This window comes from Lathamus discolor, chromosome 4, assembly GCF_037157495.1.
Source record: "Lathamus discolor isolate bLatDis1 chromosome 4, bLatDis1.hap1, whole genome shotgun sequence".
Lineage (NCBI taxonomy): Eukaryota > Metazoa > Chordata > Aves > Psittaciformes > Psittacidae > Lathamus > Lathamus discolor.
The window spans coordinates 3,035,510-3,058,510 of record NC_088887.1 but is presented as its reverse complement, the minus strand read 5'-3'; the positions used below and the strand labels follow the sequence as shown (position 1 = coordinate 3,058,510).

Below are 23,001 nucleotides of genomic sequence, written 5' to 3'. Positions count from 1 at the left end.
ACACAGAGACTACAAAAGGGATTGATTGGAAGGCAATCCTCACTGCTCAGGAATGCAAACTAAAGCTGTAGACAGACTGCTTTGCTGTAGTCCTCTATTTCTCTACACTATCCCCGCCACACACCCAACACACTGACTGACTGATACTTTGCTCCTTCCCTTATGGAGCAGAAACACACAGAAAAAGTGTCTACAGGAAACAAGGACTCTTCTCCATCATCTCTAAATTGTATCAGGACTTTATTTAACATCATATACATTCAGAGAACTCAGTTCCATGGCTGTAGGTCTCAGAGAGGAGAAGCATCAGTTTCATTGGGCAAGGACAAGATGATTGCAGTAACACACATCACCATGTTTACTCCTCTGGTTAAGGTTGCCTAAAGATAAAGAATTCAAGTCCTCAGGTGGATGAACTTGATTATGAAGAAATTAAGGCAGGAAATAAAAGAGTTAATAACTCCAAATCATGCACTTAATTAAAATGTAAATTGGAGCGAGAGTAACGTTTTTTATCATGCTTCACCACAGAACTAAAAAATGAAGGCCCTACAGCTTTTAGAGGATTGAGTTCACTTTCTGCCCTCTCTGACAGCTTTTCTTTGTGGAGGAGGAGTGGAAGAGGTAGGGTAAGTAGCATTTGCAAGAGTACTAACAGTCTATTGCTGCCTCACAGTTATTACTGTATTGGGCCATACACAGCTCAGAGGAAATGGCTGAGTAACACTTAAGTTCTCCCTCTATGTGGTCAATTGTGTCTTCAGCTTCCCAATAAATGACAGCCCATGCACTCAGCTGGTACCTGGAAAACTAACACAAAGTGCCAGATGTTTATTATTGCACCTCCTCCTGCGTCTCCAGGCATCTGCAGAGAACAAACACCACACAGAACAGTCTTGTCCTCTTTCATCAAAGTTTGAACAAAGGGAATGCTTTACTTCCATACGCATACTGCACAGTCAGCAGGGAGCAGTGCAAAGAAATTCCACCAATGAGCAATTTTACCAAATTTGATTTTTAATGGTTAAATTCAAAACGCGTTTTAGTCCAAGAAAACAGTTTTCAAGTTACTACTGAAGGCACGTATTTGTGAATCCATGGTGCAAAATTTGACACTCTTGTGTAGACACCTGGGAAATTCGGTCTTCCACATCCATAACCCCAGCTAACAATGCCCGTCAAAAACCATTTTCCGCCTCCATTGCTTTGACATGACAAAGGTCCACCGGAATCACCCTAAAAAGAATATATTGAGTTGTAAGTGTTTACAATGCAGATTATTAAAACTGTACATGACATATTTTGCCTATGTAATCCCAACAGTGACTGTATTTTCCCATTCACATAGTTCAAACCATCAGATGGTCAATAGGGTTTTTTTCTTTATTTCTTCTTTAAAGAGATTTATTAGACTAGGTTTGAAATTCACATTTTGTTTCCTAGGCTCAAACTTGAAGCTAAACCCCTGATCTGCTCCTTAATATGCATCTTCATATATAGGTTACACATTTACAACTCTAAAAATTAGTAAGCTTGAAAAAACATGCACCAAAACAAACAATAATATTAAATGATGCTTTAACTTCTTTCAAATTAAATGGAAACAGGTTGAATTCCTCAACTGATTTCAGTGGAGTTTTCCTAAAGGCAAAAAGCCCCCCGTGTTTTCCTCTAGTAGATATAAACCAGCATGTAATATTTAGCAGCACGTAACATCTTTCTGACTTAAGCGGTTAAAATGAAGTCTGTTATTGACTTCAAAGATTTATACAGGGTGACATAATTCCATAGTACTGAACAAAGCGAACAGTACTCTTCCTTTATACAGTATTCTTGTAGAAATATATTGGCAGAGGTTTAGGCAAAAACAATGTGCCACCATATGGGCAAATTTTCTTGGACCAAGCTTTACCTTTGTTGAAAGACTCTACTGTATGCACAACACCACTGAAATAGACAACCAGTAGCAAATTAAACTTTACCAAAATGCTGGGTGCAAAAAAAGGACTTCCAAAAGCAAAAAGTGAGTCGGTAAAACGGAAATGTTTTGCATGAGAAATGCCTTCATTCCAGACATCTTCTGTTACAGCTAGCAAACGATTTTGCTTTAACTTCATAGGATTTTAGGATATGCAGGTAGAAGGGTATCAGAAGATGATCTAGTAAAGCCACCTGCTGCTCAAAATAAGATGCTGTTGAAATGTATCACAGAATTGTTAAAGATTTAGTTTAGAAGAGAATTGCCAAGGAAATAATAAATAGTGAGATTTTACATTTAGCAAGTTCTCACGGTTTTTCTTCAAGTCCTGGGACGAAAGTTGAACACCAGAGTTTTTCACGACAGAAATACTACATTTCAATCAGTTCTAACAACGGCCATACATAGTCACAAATCGTTTGCCCTTAGGGAAATGCAGCCAAAAGGCCTGTAAATTGTGCCTTTCCTTGGCTACATCTTCAGTGGCCATACAGATAACTGCAGAAACAAATTCTCCAGTTAGTGAAAATGATGCTTTATGTCAATGGTTTCTCTAATCTCTAGGAAGCAGCTAGTGCATTATACTCAGAAAGCCCTAGGACACTGCCTGTCCTAAGAGCAATTGTGGTCTTTCTCACTTTTATGTAGACCAGTAAAAGCTAGAACATCTTGCAGATTTTGTATCTCCATCATTATATATAAAAAACCTCAGTACTTTGATATTTTAGTAATAAATATACTATTTTATTAGTAAATATATACGCTTTATACAAGTCCTATATAATAGTTATGTAACATAAATAATATAAACTATACGAAATATATTAAATAAATTTATTGTGTGCATATATAGTTTTACTACAATTCATTAGAAGTACATTTAGAACTTCACATTTATTATCTTTCAGCATTTCCAGATCAGAAATATAATACGTTTGAAAATCTATGCCTAGATGTCTGCATCTCATCAGATGGCCCTGTAGTTCCAAATTGGGAGGGAGGAATCCTGGAAACAGACAAGCTGCTTTCTAACTTATTCCTTCAGCTGGGAGACCCTTGCGCCAAAAATTGCCTCACTTGGACTTGTTGTTGCAGCCTGCAAATTGACCATCCCTTGGCCTGCCACTGAAACTTAGGGTGGCTACTCATGCACATAAAGCAGCAAAAGACTGAAAACACCCACATGACGGATTTGGCGATAGAGAACTCTTACACTGCTGTTTTTCTGAACTGAAATGTACAGACCACAAACAGTCAACTCTTACACCTCATCAGGAACAATGAAAGACAAGATAAACTCTACGCAAAGTGTGCTGAGATACGTACTTTGCATCCATCTCTTTTCCCAGACATGAGTCCAGCACAAAACATCCTAGCTGTGATAATCCCGTACGTGGAATGACACACTGTTTGGTCAATGATTTTTACCTCTGCTTTTTGAAGAACTGCTGAACCTTCGTCATCTGGAAAACACATTGAAATGAGAAAGATCCAACAGAGCTTGGCATTTTACTCATCTATTGAAATACAAAACAGGAAGTCTTCAGAAAATATTCATGGGTACTTTTGACATCCAAGTTATTCCAGATTCCAAACAACTAACTGCGATAGCACAGAAACACTCTTCTAAGTGTCAGGCGTTTGTGTAATGTGGCCTTGGGCCTTTGGCCACACCAAATCCAATGGCATAATCGCTAGGGTTAGCCAAAAAAGCCTTTTCTAATGCCTTTTGCAAACACCTCAAGGCTTCTTAACTTGTTCTCTTTTTAGTTTTAAAAGGAAACAGAATCTTACATAGGTATTCAGGTCATCATGAGACAGATTCGCAATTAGGGTGCCATACCTGAAGGTGCAGGATCTAAAAGCAAGATTATGAGTCAGAGTTACAGAACACAAATTATTCCTTTAGCAGCATAAAGAACTTGGACATATCTCAAGATTTGGTCCTCTCTGTCTGAAAGCTTTGGTAAAGCACTTCTATAAGATACCTGCTTCCAGAAAACCAGAATTATAGAATCATAGAAAAGTCAGGGTTGGAAAGGACCTCAAGATCATCCAGTTCCAAACCCCCTGCCACAGGCAGGGACACCTCACACTAAACCATCCCACCCAAGGCTCTGTCCAACCTGGCTTTGAACACTGCCAGGGATGGAGCATTCACAACCTCCCTGGGCAACCCATTCCAGTGCCTCACCACCCTAACAGGAAAGAATTTCCTCCTTATATCCAATCTAAACTTCCCCTGTTTAAGTTTGAACCCGTTACCCCTTGTCCTGTCGCTACAGTCCCTGATGAAGAGTCCCTCCCCAGCATCCCTATAGGCCCCCTTCAGGTACTGGAAGCTGCTATGAGGTCCCCACGCAGCCTTCTCTTCTCCAGGCTGAACAGCCCCAACTTCCTCAGCCTGTCTTCATACGGGAGGTGCTCCAGTCCCCTGATCATCCTCGTGGCCTCCTCTGGACTTGTTCCAACAGTTCCATGTCCTTTTTATGTTGAGGACACCAGAACTCTACACAATACTCCAAGTGAGGTCTCACAAGAGCAGATTGTCCCCATCTTTGTATACAATAGCTCTAAGAATGTCGCCAGGTGATCACTGGGTATAGCCAAATAAACTTTACCAACATTTTAAAACACACAAGTGTTGCCTTACACCCTGAAACTTTGTTTCAGGTTTTGATAAAGCCGATATTAATGAAGTACATTGAAAAAAAAGATCCATTTGGCAATTAAATTGTATAAAATGATGAAGAGAAAAGAGGGGATCAGGGAAAAGAAAACTCTTTTTCAGGCATCACATTTATCTTTCGAATAATCAGCTTTCAAGTTTCACAGGTAACTAATCAATTGGTCAAAGAGGAAACCAGAGAAGTTGCCCAGAGTTATAGATGCCATTCCTGGAATTGTCCAAGGGCAAGTTAGATGGGGCTTTGAGCAACCTGGTCTAGTGGAAGGTGCCCCTGCCCATGGCAGAGAAGTTGGAAGTGGATGAGCTTTAATATCCCTTACAACCCAAACCATTCTATGATTCTATGAAACAACACACATCTTGTACTGCCATCCTTTCCCATTCAGGTGGTTGTGGTTGGTTTTGAAACCATATATTCTCTCACAGGTATTTATAGGGAGGAGGCTGAATGTAATTTAGCAGATGGCAATTCTGCCTCTGGACATCATGTCAAAATGCTGGAGGCTCGCTACCTGCTACTGCCTTGTACCATGCATTTGCCTCTCCTACAGTCTGCAAGGAGTGGCAGGATGGCTGAGTCACCGCAGTGCTCGCAACACTGGAAGGGCAGGTGAGGCTGGACCAGGAAAGCCCTGCAAATGCAGGCAAACTGCCTGTACCAGGGCATTGGTGGCAAGACCTCGGGCTTGGTGCGGTGGCAGCTACATGATTTACACCAAGGGAAGCCATCACACCCGTGGTTACACTGGAAGGGCTTTAGGAAAGAGGCCACAAGGGAGGCAGAAGGTACCAGCATTCACACAAGAGAAGAGGCAGCTCAGGGACAAGCAGGTTGGAGTGCACCATTACAGGTGCAGCCATGGTGTCAAGCTGCACTCCAAGGACAGAGCTAACGCCTCACGGCGTAGCTCCCTTCAAGTCTTAGCTAACAACATGAGTGCACAGGACTTCCAGACCCACAGGACCGGCAGCCAATTTTCCTGAGCATATGATGCTGTGTGCATGCAGGAACCTACTTATGTAGGACAGTAGATTCAAATCATTATGGTTTTCTGCCCACCTCAGCAACACAACCAAGGCAGGTGTCCTGAACAACCACCCCCTTACAACTGTGTGAAGGTGGTTGCTTGCCTGGGAAATGAAGCTACAAAAACCATACCTGCTTCCTGCTTTTGGCCCCAACCTGTTATCCAGCACTTGTCACCGCTGCGGGCTATGTGTGAAAAGGGAGGCACGCAGATGGGCTGGATGACGTGGCTCATTGTGTCTGGCCATGGCTGGCTCAGCTGCAGCAATGCAATGTCGTAGTCATAGTTCCTGCTGTTGTAGTATTCATGGACTATGATCCGTCTCACCGCAGATACAAACTTGGCGTGCCCTTGTGTTTGCATGCCCAGGTGAGCGCTCCAGGCTCTGGGGTCAGCCAGCCTGGTTGGGAGCAAACACACAAGTCATCTCTTAAAAAAGCACCCCGAAACACCTACCAGCAGTGGGACAGGTAGAAAAGGAGAGCACATCCCACCTCAGAACAGTTCAAACTCTGGAAGCTAAAGGTGTCTGGGGACACTGGTGTTATCTGGGGCAGAGTTTAGGGGGAGGACTGCTTACTTGCTCCCTTGGAAGCAGTGTGCTGCAGACACAAGCCACTCTTTCGATATCACTGATGCCCCACAGTAAGCGGCTCCCACAAAGTGGAGGCTGACCTGCCAAGGCCATTCACCTTCCTCAGTGTTTGTACCGCCTACGATCCGAGAGTTGGGATTGCTGCTTTTGCTGCTGCCACAACCTGCAAGGGATATTTCAGGTTATAATCCACATCCATGGTGCTTTCCTTTCATGAGAGAAGCTCCACAGAAACTATCACTTATTTCCTGCTTTAATCAGAAAGCTCTTTCTTGAAGCAAGAGGTGAATCCATGAAAAAGGCTCTGGCTTAGGAAATGTAATAAGCTTCTTTTGTAGGTCTGCTCTGGAAATTGGCCTCTAAATATTTCTTGTGCCAGAAATGTTAAAGGACCAATTGATTTATATAAGTGTCAACATGAATATCTAAAAACAGGCAATCCCTCATCATTTTTTTAATAGCCCTGAACTGAAAGGAGTCCATCAGGAAGGAATGAAGTTCAGCATCATCAGGACGCTTATTTCTTGCCAAAACAGTGGGAATGAGACAAGAAAAATGTTGATAATAGCAGCCACATATGTGGAGTGTGATCATTCAACACTGCAGAAACCAGATGGTCTAATCATTAATTCGCATGGAAACAACTGACAGTCAGAAAATGCCGTATATTACTAACTCACAGGTGAATAAGTAATCTCCCAGCACAACAAAAAACAGCACACTGTAGTCTGAAGGAATAAAGACCATTCTGCAAAGCCATATGTCCATCTCTACTGCATGCACATAAAGCTTCTGCTCTGGAGTCTTAGTCCCACACACAAGCGTTAATGCTTTTGGTCACTTCCCGGCACTCAAAGTGTCAAAAGCAGCATTAATGTTTCCAAACACAAGCAGACTTACAGCTAGGCTTTTAAGATGCCCTACTGAATCCAAGGCATACAGGTAAAGGCCAGAAACACCCGAGAATGTTCAGTTCAAACAACAAATCCTAACCCCATTTCTCTTGCTACTGCAGTAACAATCACCTATTTACTTTACAGCAAAACAAACTGAAAAGCTTGTACAGGGGTTACTTTAGGAAGATTTGAGACTAGAACCTAACTTCATCCTATGATACATTGGCATCTTCTCTGTCCAGAAGAGAGAAGCAAAGAGTAGGTGGGTTTTATCTCATTGCAGCTGTGTAACTCCTGAAGACCAAATACAGTCTGACTCCAACAGAGGACCCTGACACTGCCACAGGGAGCAAAAACACTGCCTTACCAGCTAGCCAAGTTCACCCTGCAATTAACCCTGTTTCCCTGCTCCTTAATGTAGGTATAATAAACTTTACCGCTAAGACTCCCCCTAACAGTAAGCTCACCCTTCCACGGGATCTTTAACCAGACTTGAAGTAAACCAATAGCTGATCATTCCCTCTTACACTGAGAGCATGCAATAAACTGGAGGCTGCACTGCCCACTTCTCAGTACCCATTGCATGCATTATACCCGCTCCAAACCAGGAAGTAATAAGGGGCTTTATTGTGTAGAAAGGCCGGAGTTCAAAAAGATGAACATCCCAGAGGGACTTACTGCAGCTGCTTTCATCACTTCCATCGATACAGTCCACAGTCCCATCACACTTTGCGTTTTGTTTCCTAATGCAAATGTTATTCCTGCACTGGAAGGTGTGGCTGGTGCAAGGAATACCTGAAATAGTGGGGAGAAAAAGAAAGGGTAAACAAAATGAGAGACTATTGGCTCAGCTTGACACGTGAAAACATGTCTGCACAAATAAAAGGTTCATACATATATGAATAGCTCGGAAGGGAACATTGCAAAAGAGCACTTAGGCTGGGATAGCTTAAACTTCTCTCTAAGTAGAATAAACTACTCAAGTAGGACTACCAAGGTTCCTCAAGTTGACTGAGTCCTTTCCCAAAGCACTAATGAACTTGGATATAGTAGTTAAAGATTAGCTGTACAGCAATTGTTAGGCTAGAAACAGAAAACATCCAGCACTCCGGAAAGAAAAGTCTCTTTTCATATTTGCTACTGAAATATAAGATCACAGTGAAAGCAGTCATACTAATTGTATCCAGTTAAATTGCAATCCTCGACTTTGGCATTTGGTATTTCCTTGTGGCTCTCAATAAATAAGGCCACTCCAACCAAGTTTTGTCAACACACAGAAGTATCCTGTCCATTTATTCTGAAGGGCTAAAGAAATGGCTGATTCAAATCTTTCATGTGCCTAGCGCTAAATTTATAGCTTCCATAGCATTTTAAACATATTAACCTTATAACCCTTAAAACGGCTCCAGGGTAACTATCGCTTTCATGGTTATTTTACAGATGGTAAAACAGATCTAGGAAATAATTTGCACAGATTATGCTTTAAAGAGATAAAATCAGGGATTCAAGCTTTAAATCCCCAGATGCCTATCTTCCACCCAGAGTACTTAATTCTCCTGCCAGTATTTTGCTGAAACAGATGTTTGAGAGCTCATTAAAAAGAAGCAGTTTAAAAATCAATAATGGCTTGAAAACTGAATTATATAGTCTGAGTTAGATTTGATAGTGCCTCTTAACTCTTTGAATATGGCATCCGGTATTCAAGTCGGGATTGGATAGCTGATAGAAGAAAGGAAGAAAATTAATCAAGAGAGTATCCTTACTGTGGGTGCAGTTCTGCTCATCTTTTCCATCCTCACAATCACTCACTCCATTGCAGGCAAGGGGGCTATCCCGTGTTGTGAAGCTGGAGTTACAGTTCCACTCTGAGACAACTTGAAAAACATAAGTCAGATCAGCCACAGAGGAGTGCTTTTACTGCTAACACTAGCCTTCTGACCATGCCCGGGTACCACTTTACTGCCTTCAATGCACAGTACAAGGATGAGTATGAGTGCCACATTATCCACACAGAAAATAAAGCACAAAGGAGTTCAGTCACCCAGTTCACGCACTGCCCCAAGTGCAGTGGCCCCAGTGCTAAACCTCATTCACCGCGGACATTATTATCTACTCTATGCACCCCAATTTGTCATTGCCCCACAAAAATAACTCATCTCAAAACAGAAGATAACTTGATAATTACCAGCATCTGTCACACGAGCAAAACTCAAAACACAGCCTAATAAAGATAATTTTACATATCTGTCTTTCTTGTGCCTTCCAATGCCACACTTTCTTTGCTCTTAGTTCTGTCCCTTGCTAATTAGCTATGAATTAAGCGAAGAGACTGACTCATTGGATATAAGGAGGAAGTTTTTTACTGTGAGGATGGTGAGGCACTGGAATGGGTTGCCCAGGGAAGTTGTGAATGCTCCATCCCTGATGGTTTTCGAGACCAGGCTGAACAAAGCCTTGTGTGAGATGGTTTAGCGTGAGGTGTCCCTGCCCACAGCAGGGGGGTTGGAACTGGATGATCCTTAGGTCCTTTCCAACCCTGACTATTCTATGGTTCTATGATTGTCTGTAGCTGAACTTGCAAAGGAAGTTATATTCTTTCCCTTTATTCTCCCTCCTATAAAGTTTTCACCTTGTTTCATCTGTCTTCAAAGGCTAGAGAATACATTCATTGGGGTCAAGATCTCTAATAAGCCAATACAAACCACAAAAGAGTTCATCGCTTTCATCGAAGCAGTTGTTTATCCCATCGCAGCGCTGCATCTGCTGGATGCATAAGCCAGTAGAACACTTGAAATGTCCAGGTGGACAGGCTGGAAGTACGGCAAAACAACAAAAGCAAACACAAACAAACAAGTAAAACCCCCCTTTAAAGTTTCCTTCTCCCAAATATTGCCAGCTCATTTCAATTTGCAGTCACTGGCATGAGACAGCTTATCTTTAAGGGTGATCTCACTCTCAATAGCCAACATACCCAGCACTTTGCACCTTCAGTCAGTAACCTGTACTAAGGTGACTTCTGAATTAAATAGATGTTTGTCTTCCAGAATAGAATCACGAAGTTACCACCTTTTTACCTACTCCATATATATGCAATGCATAAAATTGCCTTAATGTGACAAATATCTCTGACTAGAAACCATTGCTTCTCTAGTACTTAGACATGAACACATAAGATTAACACAGGGCAAAAAGTATCAGTAAACAGTCGTGTGTTGTAGGCCTTGAAAAAGCTTGCAGTTGGTACACTTTCATCGACTCCTTAAGACTTTTTTCAGCTCAGATTTGTATTTGCACATGTAGTATTCAAATGGATGGAAACATTGGAATAAGCGGTTGGTGACTGGATGCTCTCTATTACTTGGAAGTCCTTGTAGTAATAGAAACATTGCAAACAAAACCTTGGGGGTGAAAACAAGCAGGGAAAGAAGGCTTCAACTGACTGCACTGCGGGCACAGCCTTGCAGGAAGTTTTAAGACGAGAGCAGACTGCTTGCGTAGAGGAAACCAGAGCATGCTGCAGATGCCCGCAAACATTGGCTGCATAGCCTTAATGAGCTAAGTACAGGCTCTTTGTTTGCTAATCACCTCACTTAGTAAGATTAGAAAAGAAAACAAGCTAAAACCCAAGAGGGAATTGGAATTTCCTGCAGAAACCTAAGTAGGTCCTAATGGACCTCAAAAACGCTGCTTCACAGGTCTGAAATGCAAAGGTGGGTTGAAAAAGATTGAACCCATCTTACGCTGGCTGATGTTGTAGCTGCCATACTCCACTAGGAGTGGTTTCTCTGAGACCTTCGAACTGCACTGAAGCTCGATGCTGACAGCAGAACTTGCAACGTGGAAGACTGTTTGGTGATCAACGTAGTAACCGCAGTACCTAAAAAGTGTTCAAAGAGCTTTAAAGCAGCCTGCACGTCAAAACTGCCTTACATACAATTTAAATGCAAGCATCACAGGAATTCAGCAATACCGTCATACTGTATGTAATTAAAGAGCCAAAACCGGAAACAAGTGCCCAAATACCCCCAAATACTGGTTACAATCCTTCGTGACCACACAAACAGATGCAAGCAAAATGTGTTGCCAGAAAGTCTACAGGAATGGGGATATAACAAAGAAATGAGTATTTTTGTCACCAGTTCTGATAGCTGTTTTTCAGAAGATTTGGATTTTGGGGAAGACTTCAGTAAGTTTAGTGGCAGGAGAAATATGAGCACAGTAGAGTGTAAATTCAGCTGCTCTGATTTTGAGGACTGCCCATAAAGAAGAAAGTACAAAGGCAATAGGATAAAATAGGCACTGGGATAACTTTGGAGGCAGAGGGGAATAGAGGTAGGGAACCTGAAATTACTTGAAAGTAGTCACCCACCCTTCACCCACCATTTACATTGTGGAGTTTTACCTTTGAAAATTGCATGTTCAGATAACTAGGCTGGATGGGGCAGGAGAGGAAATCCCTTGGGTGCACAGCTACTTCAAGCTGCCATTTTGGCAAAGAGCTGCCCTGGACTTCGACCTGGTGGGCCACTTGTCTCAGAAATACCTAAATGCTCCCTGATGCCAGTAAACATTTAATCCACTCATCCCCTTTCATCAAAGACACCAAAGATGTTGCAACTGGCACTTCCACGTTACAAACATGCCCCCAAAAAATCATCTTTAAAAGGGACAGACGCTGGGTCATGCTTTAAAATTGAGAGAGATTTAAATGTAATAAACCAGTGAATATTGACAGTAGCAGTTGTTCCAGAAGTAAAAAGAAACCTTGACTTCTATTCCACTAAAATTCTCCAGAAATGAAATACTTAAGACAAAAACCATCTGGATTTAAGACTCCTGTCAAGAAAAGTACTCATCAGTCTAAATAGACTTAAGAGCAGAAACAGCTGTATTGATTCTTGGTACCCACACTTGCTGGACAGCAGTGCAAGTCCCATGCTGAAGTTAGAAGGAGCTCAAAAAACCCTATGAAATTGGATTATTGTATTGTTACATGGACTAATGGGCTATTATGGACTTCAATGGACTTGAGTGTGAGGTGCCCCTGCCCATGGCAGGGGGGTTGGAACCGGATGATCTTAAGGTCTTTTCCAACCCTAACTGTTCTATGATTCTATGAGTCCATTATCCAGAGATAAATATTTGCCTTGTTTATTTGGCAACACCAGGCATTGCCCCACAAATACTCTTCATTTCAATGGATGGAGGAAAACTGGTCAGTGATTTCCCTATAGATAGATATTGCCTTGGTGTCCTATGCACCACACTGAAGCATGCCATAGGGTATGCCCATGCTCATTCATATGCTTCTGTATGTGCTTTGTTTCGCCGCATGAAAATGAAACATCCTTTGAACAGACTTGGGAGCTTCTGTTCCAGCAATAAGAAAAATAAATGAAGAAAACACTTGTGAAAATAGGAAGAAATAAATCTACCAGAGCTAAGAGTGAAGACTTCCTGCTACAGGAAGTCTCATTCTCACTCATTTTAGTGTCTCTGTCATCAGCATTCCCAACCTAAACCAGCATGCCAAAGTGCATAGCAAAATACCACTTAACCACCTAACCATCTGATTCCCCTCAATCAACCCACAGCGTTTTCGACAGTTCTCCTTCTGTCAGTGACTTGGACAACTTTCTCACAACAAATCTTAGCACCATTTAAACCGAACAAAAAACCCCGCCACCATCACCCCTCCAAGAAAACCCAACAAAACACACCCAAAACTGAAGGCTGCATTGCCCACTTCTCAGCCACATGAAACTACCTCACCTCACCAAAAGCAGAGGAAGCTCCTGCCTGTCTGTGGAAGAGCTGATACAGCTACATCAAGGAAGCCATGTGCTTGTGGGACTTGTAAGACAGAGCTACAAATCCTTGGGAGCCTTCTGCTGGTTTTACTAGCCATTGCTCCAGGCCCAGGGCTAACAGAGGTTGCAAGGCACCATCTGTAACTCTGTGCCATTGCCACAGAGAGAAACTAATTAAGGGATTCCGTTAAGCAGGAAGTGGGACACCACATCCCCAACTAAGGGGATGAGTAGAAACATTCATATAGCAGAAACAACAGGATGTTGCACCAATCATAGAATACCAGGTTGAAAGGGACCCCAAGGTCTAGCCTTCCTTGGCAAACACATGACCTAGACTAAATGGCCCAACACATTGTCCAGCTGAATCTTAAAAGAGACCAATGTTGGGGAATTCAGCACTTCCCTGGGGAGATTATTCCAATGGCTGACTGTCCTCACTATGAAAAACTTTACTCTTGTCCAGTCACAATCTCCCCAGAAGAAACTTGCGCCCATTACCCGCTGTCTGTCTCATGTAAAAACAGTCTTCTTTGTAGCCACACTTTAATTACTGCCTTTAAGCAAAAGAAAATACTTGCACCCTCTTTGTTCACATAAACCTCTAATGGTTTGCTTGCAAAAACTCAATATTTGTGCCTCTAAGAACTTCAGCAAAAGCAGTTCACCGACTGCAACACCTCTTGACTAGGCAAAGGAAACTTTGCATGTCCACTGGTAGAAAGACAAGGAAGACAGATGGTTGTGTTCGGTGTTTCTGGTTAGATTATGTTTCTAGAAGTTTGAAAGAACCTTATCTGCGCTATCTTCACAGCGGCAGTCTTTATGTACCAAGATCTGCCTTCTGAAGCTTCTTCACCCTTTTTACCTGAGACAGCAGAAGATGCATGCTATAAACTGCAATTACAGGAAGCTGAAAAAGTGGGGTCTGTCCCTTTTCATTAACCATTAAAATCTGGGGAAAGAAAAAAAAAATATTGACTATCAAAAGGTTTCATGCTTTCAATCATATCCTTACAATATGAAACCATCACCTTTTTTCTCCAGATTTTACTTTTATTTGATTCATGTCTCAAATCTTTCCAATTGTGTCATAAAAAGGACACCAAAAAAAGCCTCAAACACACTAAATGTTCTACTTTGACTGGTGTTTTTATGTGCCCATCTAGTCCAGCAACCAGTTTCCAGCAAGGTTCCACTTTAGCAGGTTCAGACCAACTGAGTTTTGAGTATGTAAGTACAATGTGATATCAAGGAATATAGAAAGTTTTCTCTCCTCTCTAATTCTTTCACTTACACTTTTAAAGGCCTAACTGGCTGATTAGTTTCAGCAGCGAGCTCACAAATTCAGTTTCAAGTCTGATCTTACTGAGGTTTTCACCTGAACAAAGATTTTAAAAGAAATATATACTATCCAACATCCTAAATCCAACTTTGTCTCCTCACCCAGTGACCAAAAGATGACTTAAAAATCTGAGGCAAAACGGGCGGACAATGTGCATGGAAAAGCAGTATCTTACTTAAAAACAGCAGTCTTTTAACAATAAACATTTAAGGAATGCAGTGGTACCTTGGCAGCCAATGCGCGCAGCTTCTCTTTCAAGAGAGCCAGTGACTAGAATGCGGAAGCAGTTGCTCTTCTATATCCAACTATCTCATTGTAAGAGCTTTCGCTGAGAAGTTAATTAGGTTCGGTGTCCTCATGAGCAACCATAGAGTCAAATTTCACTTAAAAGGGTTTTTAACAGGCCTTGTTCAACGATCCCAGAAAACCCTTAATTACTTTAGGGTTCAAAGAGCATCCTTCTTCACTCAACTGTTCCCATTTCTTTCTCTCCAGAGAATACCAAAGGCTCTTGTTTTCATGTTTCTTGTACTTGACAATAGAAAATTTTATATATCCACATATATATTTTTGTAGAATTTCAAATATATCATGAGCCAAAGTGAAAGAATCTTAAGAGACAACCAGTGAGGCATCTCTGTCTTTGTGGAAACCATCCTAGTGCGCTGCAGTAGTGACAGAAAGGTATATTTTGGTAATGTTAGTTTAATAACATTACAAGAAGTACTTACATGCGTTCATTAATTTTCCACCACCCTCGCTCACAGCCTTTAATATTCTTCTCACTGATGGTATAGTTATGAAACTTCAGAGCTATACCAAGGCTCTTCTGTGGAGTCTGTTGTGAACAAGAAAGACAGTGAAAGCAGTCATCGTTTTCCATCTGCAGACATCGAGCACAAAAGTCTTTAGATTTATCTCAGCAATTATGGTGCTTGGCAATGCAACACTCCAGGAACTGTATTGGCTTTGCTGGCTCAACAGCCAGCACTTGAGACACCTGCCAGCTATTGAGTAAAAGCAAAGGTTGGCAAAGCCCCACCATAGCTGCGAGCTTTCTCCACATCCAACAACAGTCCTTTCATCTTCAAAAAGCCACTGGCCATAGAACGCAGCTTTTGTATCATGATCAAAGCACTCAAACCCATCCAAATTTACTTTTGTAGGGACACACAGCCTGAGTGGATTGTTAGCTAAGGCACTGCACTGAATACCTGTGTCACCTTTGTAACACTAGGAGTTATTTCTACCACAATATTGTAGTCTTCTGCTAGTACCTGATGAGCCAAACATCCTTCAGCACTTTGTAGAAGATTTTTAAGACCCCCAGTATCATGAGGGTTCATAATGAATTAGAATTTCCTTTATTAAAAGTAACAACCTTTTTGCAAGGCAAGGCAATGTTCCTTTAAAAACAAGGGCTGGTTCAGGACAAGAATCCGCAAATGGAGTTTTTTCTCCTTTTCTTTAACAGAGAACAGGGGGAAATAAGAGAAGTTTTCAGCATTGAACTACAGACAAGTTAAATTGGTGTGAGAAATAAGTTTTGGGGGTTACTCATGTCAAGTGTTCAGGAGCTTTCCCCTCAGAAGTCCAGGGTGCACTGAAGACCCAAAGATTAACAAAGGAAAAAGAACTAATTGCCTTCGCTTTCTAGAAAAGGAATTGGCTGTAGGTCATTGCTAGCTGGATTCCATGCAGATGGGTGACTTTCAACATGGGCAATCACTAGCTTAACCAGACACGAGTAACATAAACAGAAAGAAAAGATAGGTAGAAAGTGGACTGCACCATATCCATTGCCATATTATTTAGGAAAGCAGAAAAGCAGTTGTTTAGAAAACATTGAAAGGCAAACCATAAGTCAAAGATCTTATGTTAGCAGCATCAATAGAGAAACACTAATGTCATCAGACCAGGCATGACAGTATTCTAAAGCGATGTAAACTTTTAGACATTTGCTTGCAGGAATGTACCTGAAAAGATGCAGAAAAATGATGCCAAGAGGAAACAATCTGCGGGATTGTACTGACAGGACAGACCATCTTAGATGGCAAATTTATTAAGCATATCGAAATAGCCTGAGAAGAGATATCACAGATGCGGCAGCAATAACTACATTAGGGGAATACTTTTTACCAGTTGTTTTGGGGTGGGAAGAGGTGATTTAAAAACAGTGAAGTCTTACATTCTTTGCCATTAAAACAATCCTGCAGGCTCAACATTAAAACTTTGGTCTTTGCCTTTATAATAGGACAGCTTAGGAACTGTGTTCTAGTTAAGAAAAGGCTCACAGAATAAAAGAGAAAGGAAAACCCCAATACAAGACACCTGAGCACAGCCAGCTATTCAGCTATATCACATCTATGAACTGCTGCATTCATGAGGATGAAGGTTACTCCCTACACAATTGTTTCTGCTCTACTTACAGTCTCTGTGCGCCCAAAGCATGCAACAGCCTACGAGAGAATCATGTTACCTGGAAGTTCCATGCACAAAGACACTTTGGAGGGTAATAGCTTGGGTAATAGGGACTTGTGATTCTCCCTTCAAAGCCAATTTTCTCTTTTGTCAGTATTGCTTTTCCACACCCTAGGGAATAAAAAGGAAAGCAAAGTTTAGTGAACCTCAATATACTTCATACAGATACGAACAGATATTCAGATGCTAAGCCCAAATTTATCAGAACTCTTCACTGCAAAACAGGGCAGCTGACAAACTCCATTTATCTGGGTCACGTTGCAAAAGGATACCCTTTCCAATTGTCCACACAGACAGGCAAGGGATGTAAAAACCTAGGAATGCTTGCAGGGCTCTGCAAGACCGGGATAAAACCTTGTGAAGTTTTATATTGTGTATTTCACTAGGGGCAGTTCTGCTGACAGGTCTTAGTGAGCTGCTTTGCACATCAGTGCATCCACACTGCAGTAATACATGAGTGCCTCTAGTTCTAAAATGCAGCTGTTTAGAAGAGAAATGGACAACATGCTATACTAACCAGCCTCCTCAAAACCTAAATTTCGTTTTATCACTGCTGAATGGATTTAAATAACTCATTAAAAACAAAATGCAGAAACAAAATACAGAGAAACAAAGAAAACTCAGCTCTGGATTTAAATCTACCAAACAAGAGCTTGGAATTTGAAGTTACTTAAGATGGAGGCTTTCTCACATGTTTTTATGATGGCACTTTGATGCTTACTTACTTTTAAAAGGAAAGTATGCAGCATCTTTTGGGGCAGCTTGAATTCCCTGGCATTAGCTTGGAGTTTTACTCCTTGTGCTTCTAAGGTACATTTCCTTGTACTATTTATGATTATGATCTAAACACTTCTTAAAGCTTAAAGCAATAACAAGCAAACCATTAACTTGCACGACAAACAAACCCGGCTCCTTTGTGTTAATGTGGAAACAGGCACAGGTAGAAAATGAAAGCTACTCAAGTTTTGTTTTCTGAAAGCAGGTTTTCGTGCTCAACTCGCTCCACCTTTAACATCATCGCCGAGCCCTAAACCAGGAGAGATCCCGAGCAGGGCTACACCCGGAATAACAGCTCCATCTACTGATAGAAGCAGTCGCGATCGGCTGGGCTCAGACTGCTGGTTGCTGCCTTCTACCTCCGAATTTCAGTGAAGAACAGCTAATCTGCACAGATTAAGCCACTCAGGAGGAAGGCAGACGCTTGGCAATGCAGATGAAAGGAAGCAGAGAGACAGGCATGCAGATGAAAACCAGCTGAGGTACAGGAGTCATTTGTTCATAGTCAGGAAAGTGGCAACCACTTCGGAATCTTAGAAACAATACAACAAACACATTCCTGAACAAACCTACTTTCTTGTGTAATGACCTCAAGATAGCCGTGGAATTCCTTCCGTTCCTTTATTTGTGCTGCCTTAAACATCACCAGCATGAGGTTATTTGTGGACACAAGTGACACCAGCGAATCAGCTGGTTCACAGGCTCTGAGGGGGAAGAAAGGAGATGCATTCTGTCAATAAATTTTTTCCACTGTTGCAGTGCTTACTTACTTCAAAGCCTGGTAAAAATTCCCTGCTCTTAAACATCTATCACACGGCCAGTTAGAAACCCAGTATTTGAAAGTCAAGCCTTAGCTGCAAACATGATAATGAAGATGGAATGGTTAGGTCTGGGAGATAATACTGACTTTGAGCCTTCACTCCAAGTTAAAATGAAGGAAGACAACAGTAAAGAAAGTCTTGTAGAAAGAGAAAAATCATTTCATTAGACCGACATATTTAGCTTGTTGTTGGGGAGTGGGAAAGACAAGCGAGTTATTCTTCAAGTCAGAAATGAAGAACTTAAGCCAATCAACTGATCTCATTAAAATGTTATTTTCCACGTGCATTACCTAGCAGGCATCCTCAGCCATCTACAGATAGTAACAACTAAGTGAAAACCATTTGCTGTTTTATAGACAAGTCAGAGTGTGATTCAGGTTGGTAAAGGCCAGCTATGGAAGCGGACTGAAAAGCCAATGCTCTTCTTTGGGGCTTACACACACATTGACAGGCCAGAGAAAAGGATTTCCAGGGTCAAAGCACTGAGCTCTTCATCTGCTTGATGGAGGTGCTTTCTCTTAGACCAAAGGTGCAGTCTTCACCTTTTGGTCTAACAAAGCCCTGTGGAACCAGTTAACAGGAATTCTGGACGAAAATATCACCTAACAAGTATACTGGAGCGTTGAGGGGAGGCTGGGGAAGTGATAGTCCACAGCACTCAAGCCACCACAGCTTCAACTCTAGATTTTAAACCCCCTAAAACAGACTCAAATAGAGCAGCTAAAAAAAGGCACTGAGCTGGTGAGCGGTGGTGGTAAGCATCCAAAAATCACGAGACCCGGTTTTAGAACTTCAGTCTCCGTATGAAGAGCACTAATATTAGAAGGGAAGGAGAGTTTGCTTAGGGGAGGAGATTTTGACAGTTTCTTTTAGTTAACGTCTGTTTCCCGATACAAACAGAAAATTCCACCCAGTAATGTGTGAACTTCTCATAGCTCTGTAACTAAGCGAAGACGCACTCTAGTTGAAGACTACAGAAGAATAATTTGCTGTTTCTTTTATTAGCAGCATAAACTTCTCCAGTTTATTAAGGCAGGAGGAGGTGGTGGTGGGACGCAACTTGCCAGGTATGCACAATGCTCGAAGAACAAAGTGGTTTTAACAGAACAAAAACCGAACAACCAAGCAACCCCCCCCCCCCCCCCAGTGTACTCACCGGTACAGTATCTTATGTGTGATTGGCATGAGAGAGTCATAGATGGTTAGAGAGTCAGTGATGCAGTTATCTGCTTCAATATGAAGGGATACTATTGAAAGACGAATAAGATGGCCCACTGATGCAGTCAGCTTAAAATAGCAGATCGTTGACCCTGAGGTAGTGCGGATATCCAGAGGAAAGCGCTCATGTAAGCGATCAGCATACATATCATACATACAATTTGTCCCTGTGAAAATGGCACATTTTCAACATTGGACACTCAGAAACTGTTAAATTCACGTGGCATCTAAAAAAATACAATAATTTTCAAGTAAAGCAACATACGAAAGCATATCTAAACCTGAAAACAAAGTTATCTGTGCCACTCACTGTTTTCGTCTTACTTATAAGTCTGTGGTCAAGGGAAAGTCTATTCATAAAACTACAGAGCATGGCAAGCAATGCTGTAAGGTGTCTTTGCAGTGTATTTAAAAGCAGCATCGTTTTGTACAGCAGGTATTTGCGGCTTCTGTGGGGCTCCCAGAGGATAAATTGCTTAAATAATTGTTCACTAGGAAATGTCCTACTGCTAAGGCATAAATCAACTCCTCCCCCTACAAATATTATGGTATTTATAACAAATAAAACCAAAATAAAAATTCAGCTACATGTCTGTATTACTCTGGGGGGTTTTTTTAGGTTACCGTTCAAACATCTGGGTTCTTATAATGTGAAATGCACTATAAGTGTTACCACTAAATACAGATTAGCCAGTTCTTGCAGTTTGGAAGGGATACTAGGATTTTTCTTGTTCCATGTAATGTCCTGCTCAAAGCAGGATCTAAATGAATTCAGATCAGGCCTTTGCTCTGTCAAGTCTTGTACACTTTTGCCACATTAGGAGTCACTGCCAGAAAAGGAGTTAGTGTGGAATATATAGAGCCCAATCTACACAATAATTTTATATTAAAAAAAAAGGCAAAAAAATGTGTTATATTTTACTTAATAACCAGAAAATTACCCTACTTGCATCCAGTTTTCCAATTAAACTGCAACAATTGGGACTTTCAAGTCAAATATATTGAGGTCTTCAACTCAACATCGCAGCTCACAGTCAGCAAAAAGGTTAGGGAATTTTTTGTTTGGTCATATCTATAACTCTAAACATAGCTCTTTGAATATGACAAGGAGAAAAATACAAATTAGGGAGAATAATATCCAAAGGAAATATTTGCATTGATTTCTGCCTGTTAAGAACACAAGTCTCTGAAATAGTTACCATCATGGAACATCTTTTACAGCGCTGTGAAAGTTCACTATCAATTGTTGACTGGAATTAAATGTTGGCCTTTTAACCAGCAATTAATCAAGATAGGAAGGGGCAGGCTTTGTTCGACTTCCACTTCCAATTTGCAATCTTGAAACTAATGCTCTGAATGTTTATGAGCAATTTATAAGGGTCACATACCGTTCAGCTGAATTACAGTTATGACTATTTAAAGCTTTGGTTGAGCCATTGTTGTTCTTACTTCCTTCTTGTTCTTATCTCTTCCCAGTAACATTCTTCTTATAATGGTTGTTTGTGCTTATTTACTCACCCTTAACAAAGACAGCTGTGATCATAATCTTTAGAATTATGTGACTGCCATTATTTCGGCTAAGTAATAATAAACCGACAAGCTCACTGCTGGTATGGAGCACAGTGCAGAGAATTCAGAGCTAGCTCTGGAACTAGTACTAATGCAAGCATACCAGCTTGAAAGCAAATCTAGATACAGTCCTTACCCAAACAAGCCCTGCATTGCCAGATATCATGGCCATGCAAGTCACTCGCCTCAGCTGAATACAAGACCCCTCTCCAAGCCATTCTTTAATAGATCTGCACTCCAGTGCTGGGCCTGAACTAGTAACTGAGTGCATCTTCATGGCAAAGTAACTCCGTTACTCTCAAAATATGCACCATGAGATGCACCTTCCTTGTATGCTGCAGCATTAACACTTTCATCTATGCACCAGATTCTATAGTCCTAAGCAGACACACTCAATAAACCCAATAAACTCAATAAATTACACCAGTACAACACTTTCTCAGCTCCTGTGGCAATCCATGCTGCTCTTCCCTTACAACTTCATTGCATACCAGCACAAAGCTTTTGGGAGATACCAGTTGCCACCTGTGGTTGACACTAAGTCTATGAATGACATCTAGAATATGACAGGTCATCCTTCAACCTTCATGTGAGAGATACCAGATGAGTCCTAAAAAATACTTAGCATCAGTATTTGTGTTGGACCCTTCTTATTTTCTTCTCTTTTAGGGACTGCACTCTGTAATAAACTGAAACACAAGATCTGACTGTACTAATTCCTCTCCCCTGGAACACTGGGTGAGGATACTGTGGTGCAAGTAAGTACCAAAGCACAAAATCATGTTGTATAATTGCAATGTGTGTAAAGGAGATGTGACAAAGCCCAATATTGCTATGCTTTGCAGTGTGAGTCAGGAAAGGTTTTGAGCAAATGAATGCTGTAGCAAACCTGACTTGAATTCTGATGAATTCTGTGCCGATACCAATCTAAGCATTGCAAAACATGGTCCAGGGTCTATGACCTGAATTCCAACCATGGACCACAGAACTAGACCTTAACCTGGCTGTAACAGTGACAAAAGTAGCTGTTAGATTCTTAGGAAGCATGCAAGTTAAAATCTTGCAAGATAGCAGAAGTGGAAATCACAGCTATAAGTATAACAAGTTAATGTCTCACAAAAAGAAGTTAAATCTACAGACATGGAAAGGTATAAACCACTTAAGAAACTGGAACAGCGCAGCTTCAAAAGATGAAGAGTCAGCCTGTGTCAATGAGCAAGGAACACAAACACATCCCTATCTGACTGACAACTGCTAGCCCAACAGAAACTTATCAGGTGTCTGTACCAAAGGTTGATAACCACACTACTGCTTAGCCTAGCAGCACACTTTTTCTAGGTGCATATTCCACGTACTGGTGAATATAGATGTGCTGTACTTTTAAACTGCTTGTGAAGTCTTTACACACTACAATATAAAACAAAGCAGGTATGCAAGTAACCACAACCTTGGCAAAACTGAGCTGCTTAAGCTCATTTCTGTTAGGGAGTTTATTTGAAAGAAAAGTTCATCATTAACCTTGGAAAAAGGGAGTAAAGGAGGATAAAGGATGGACAGATGGACCAAAGCATTGCTAGCATTCAGTGTAAAAGGCAATGATTTAAATTCAGTACTACCCAGGTCAGAAAAGGTTAATCTCTTCAACACAGTGAAGAGTAAGCAGCTGACTGAGTTTATTTCCTACCATGCCACAGGGTGCATGCATGAAGTTTACCAGTCACATTAAAGGCGGATCATATTTCTTGCACATAACACTCTTGGTCTCTCTTACAGCAAGTCAGGACATAAATGTCA

General features: G+C 41.3%; 1 protein-coding gene across 1 annotated transcript in view; it reads right to left on the bottom strand.

Annotated features, from left to right (window-relative positions):
• Positions 1–999: 999 nt before the first annotated feature.
• The window catches only part of TMPRSS7 (transmembrane serine protease 7), a 29,997-nt gene continuing 7,995 nt past the window's right edge, over positions 1,000–23,001 (bottom strand). The window contains exons 7-18 of the mRNA XM_065676003.1: positions 19,577–19,805; positions 18,173–18,303; positions 16,821–16,933; positions 15,073–15,179; positions 10,927–11,063; positions 9,889–9,996; positions 8,950–9,060; positions 7,865–7,981; positions 6,276–6,453; positions 5,827–6,095; positions 3,305–3,441; positions 1,000–1,236 (exon numbers count right to left, since the gene is read on the bottom strand). Of these exons, the coding sequence (XP_065532075.1) occupies positions 1,063–1,236; positions 3,305–3,441; positions 5,827–6,095; positions 6,276–6,453; positions 7,865–7,981; positions 8,950–9,060; positions 9,889–9,996; positions 10,927–11,063; positions 15,073–15,179; positions 16,821–16,933; positions 18,173–18,303; positions 19,577–19,805 (1,811 nt within the window). The 3' untranslated portion in view covers positions 1,000–1,062. The remainder of the gene's footprint in view (positions 1,237–3,304; positions 3,442–5,826; positions 6,096–6,275; positions 6,454–7,864; positions 7,982–8,949; positions 9,061–9,888; positions 9,997–10,926; positions 11,064–15,072; positions 15,180–16,820; positions 16,934–18,172; positions 18,304–19,576; positions 19,806–23,001) is intronic.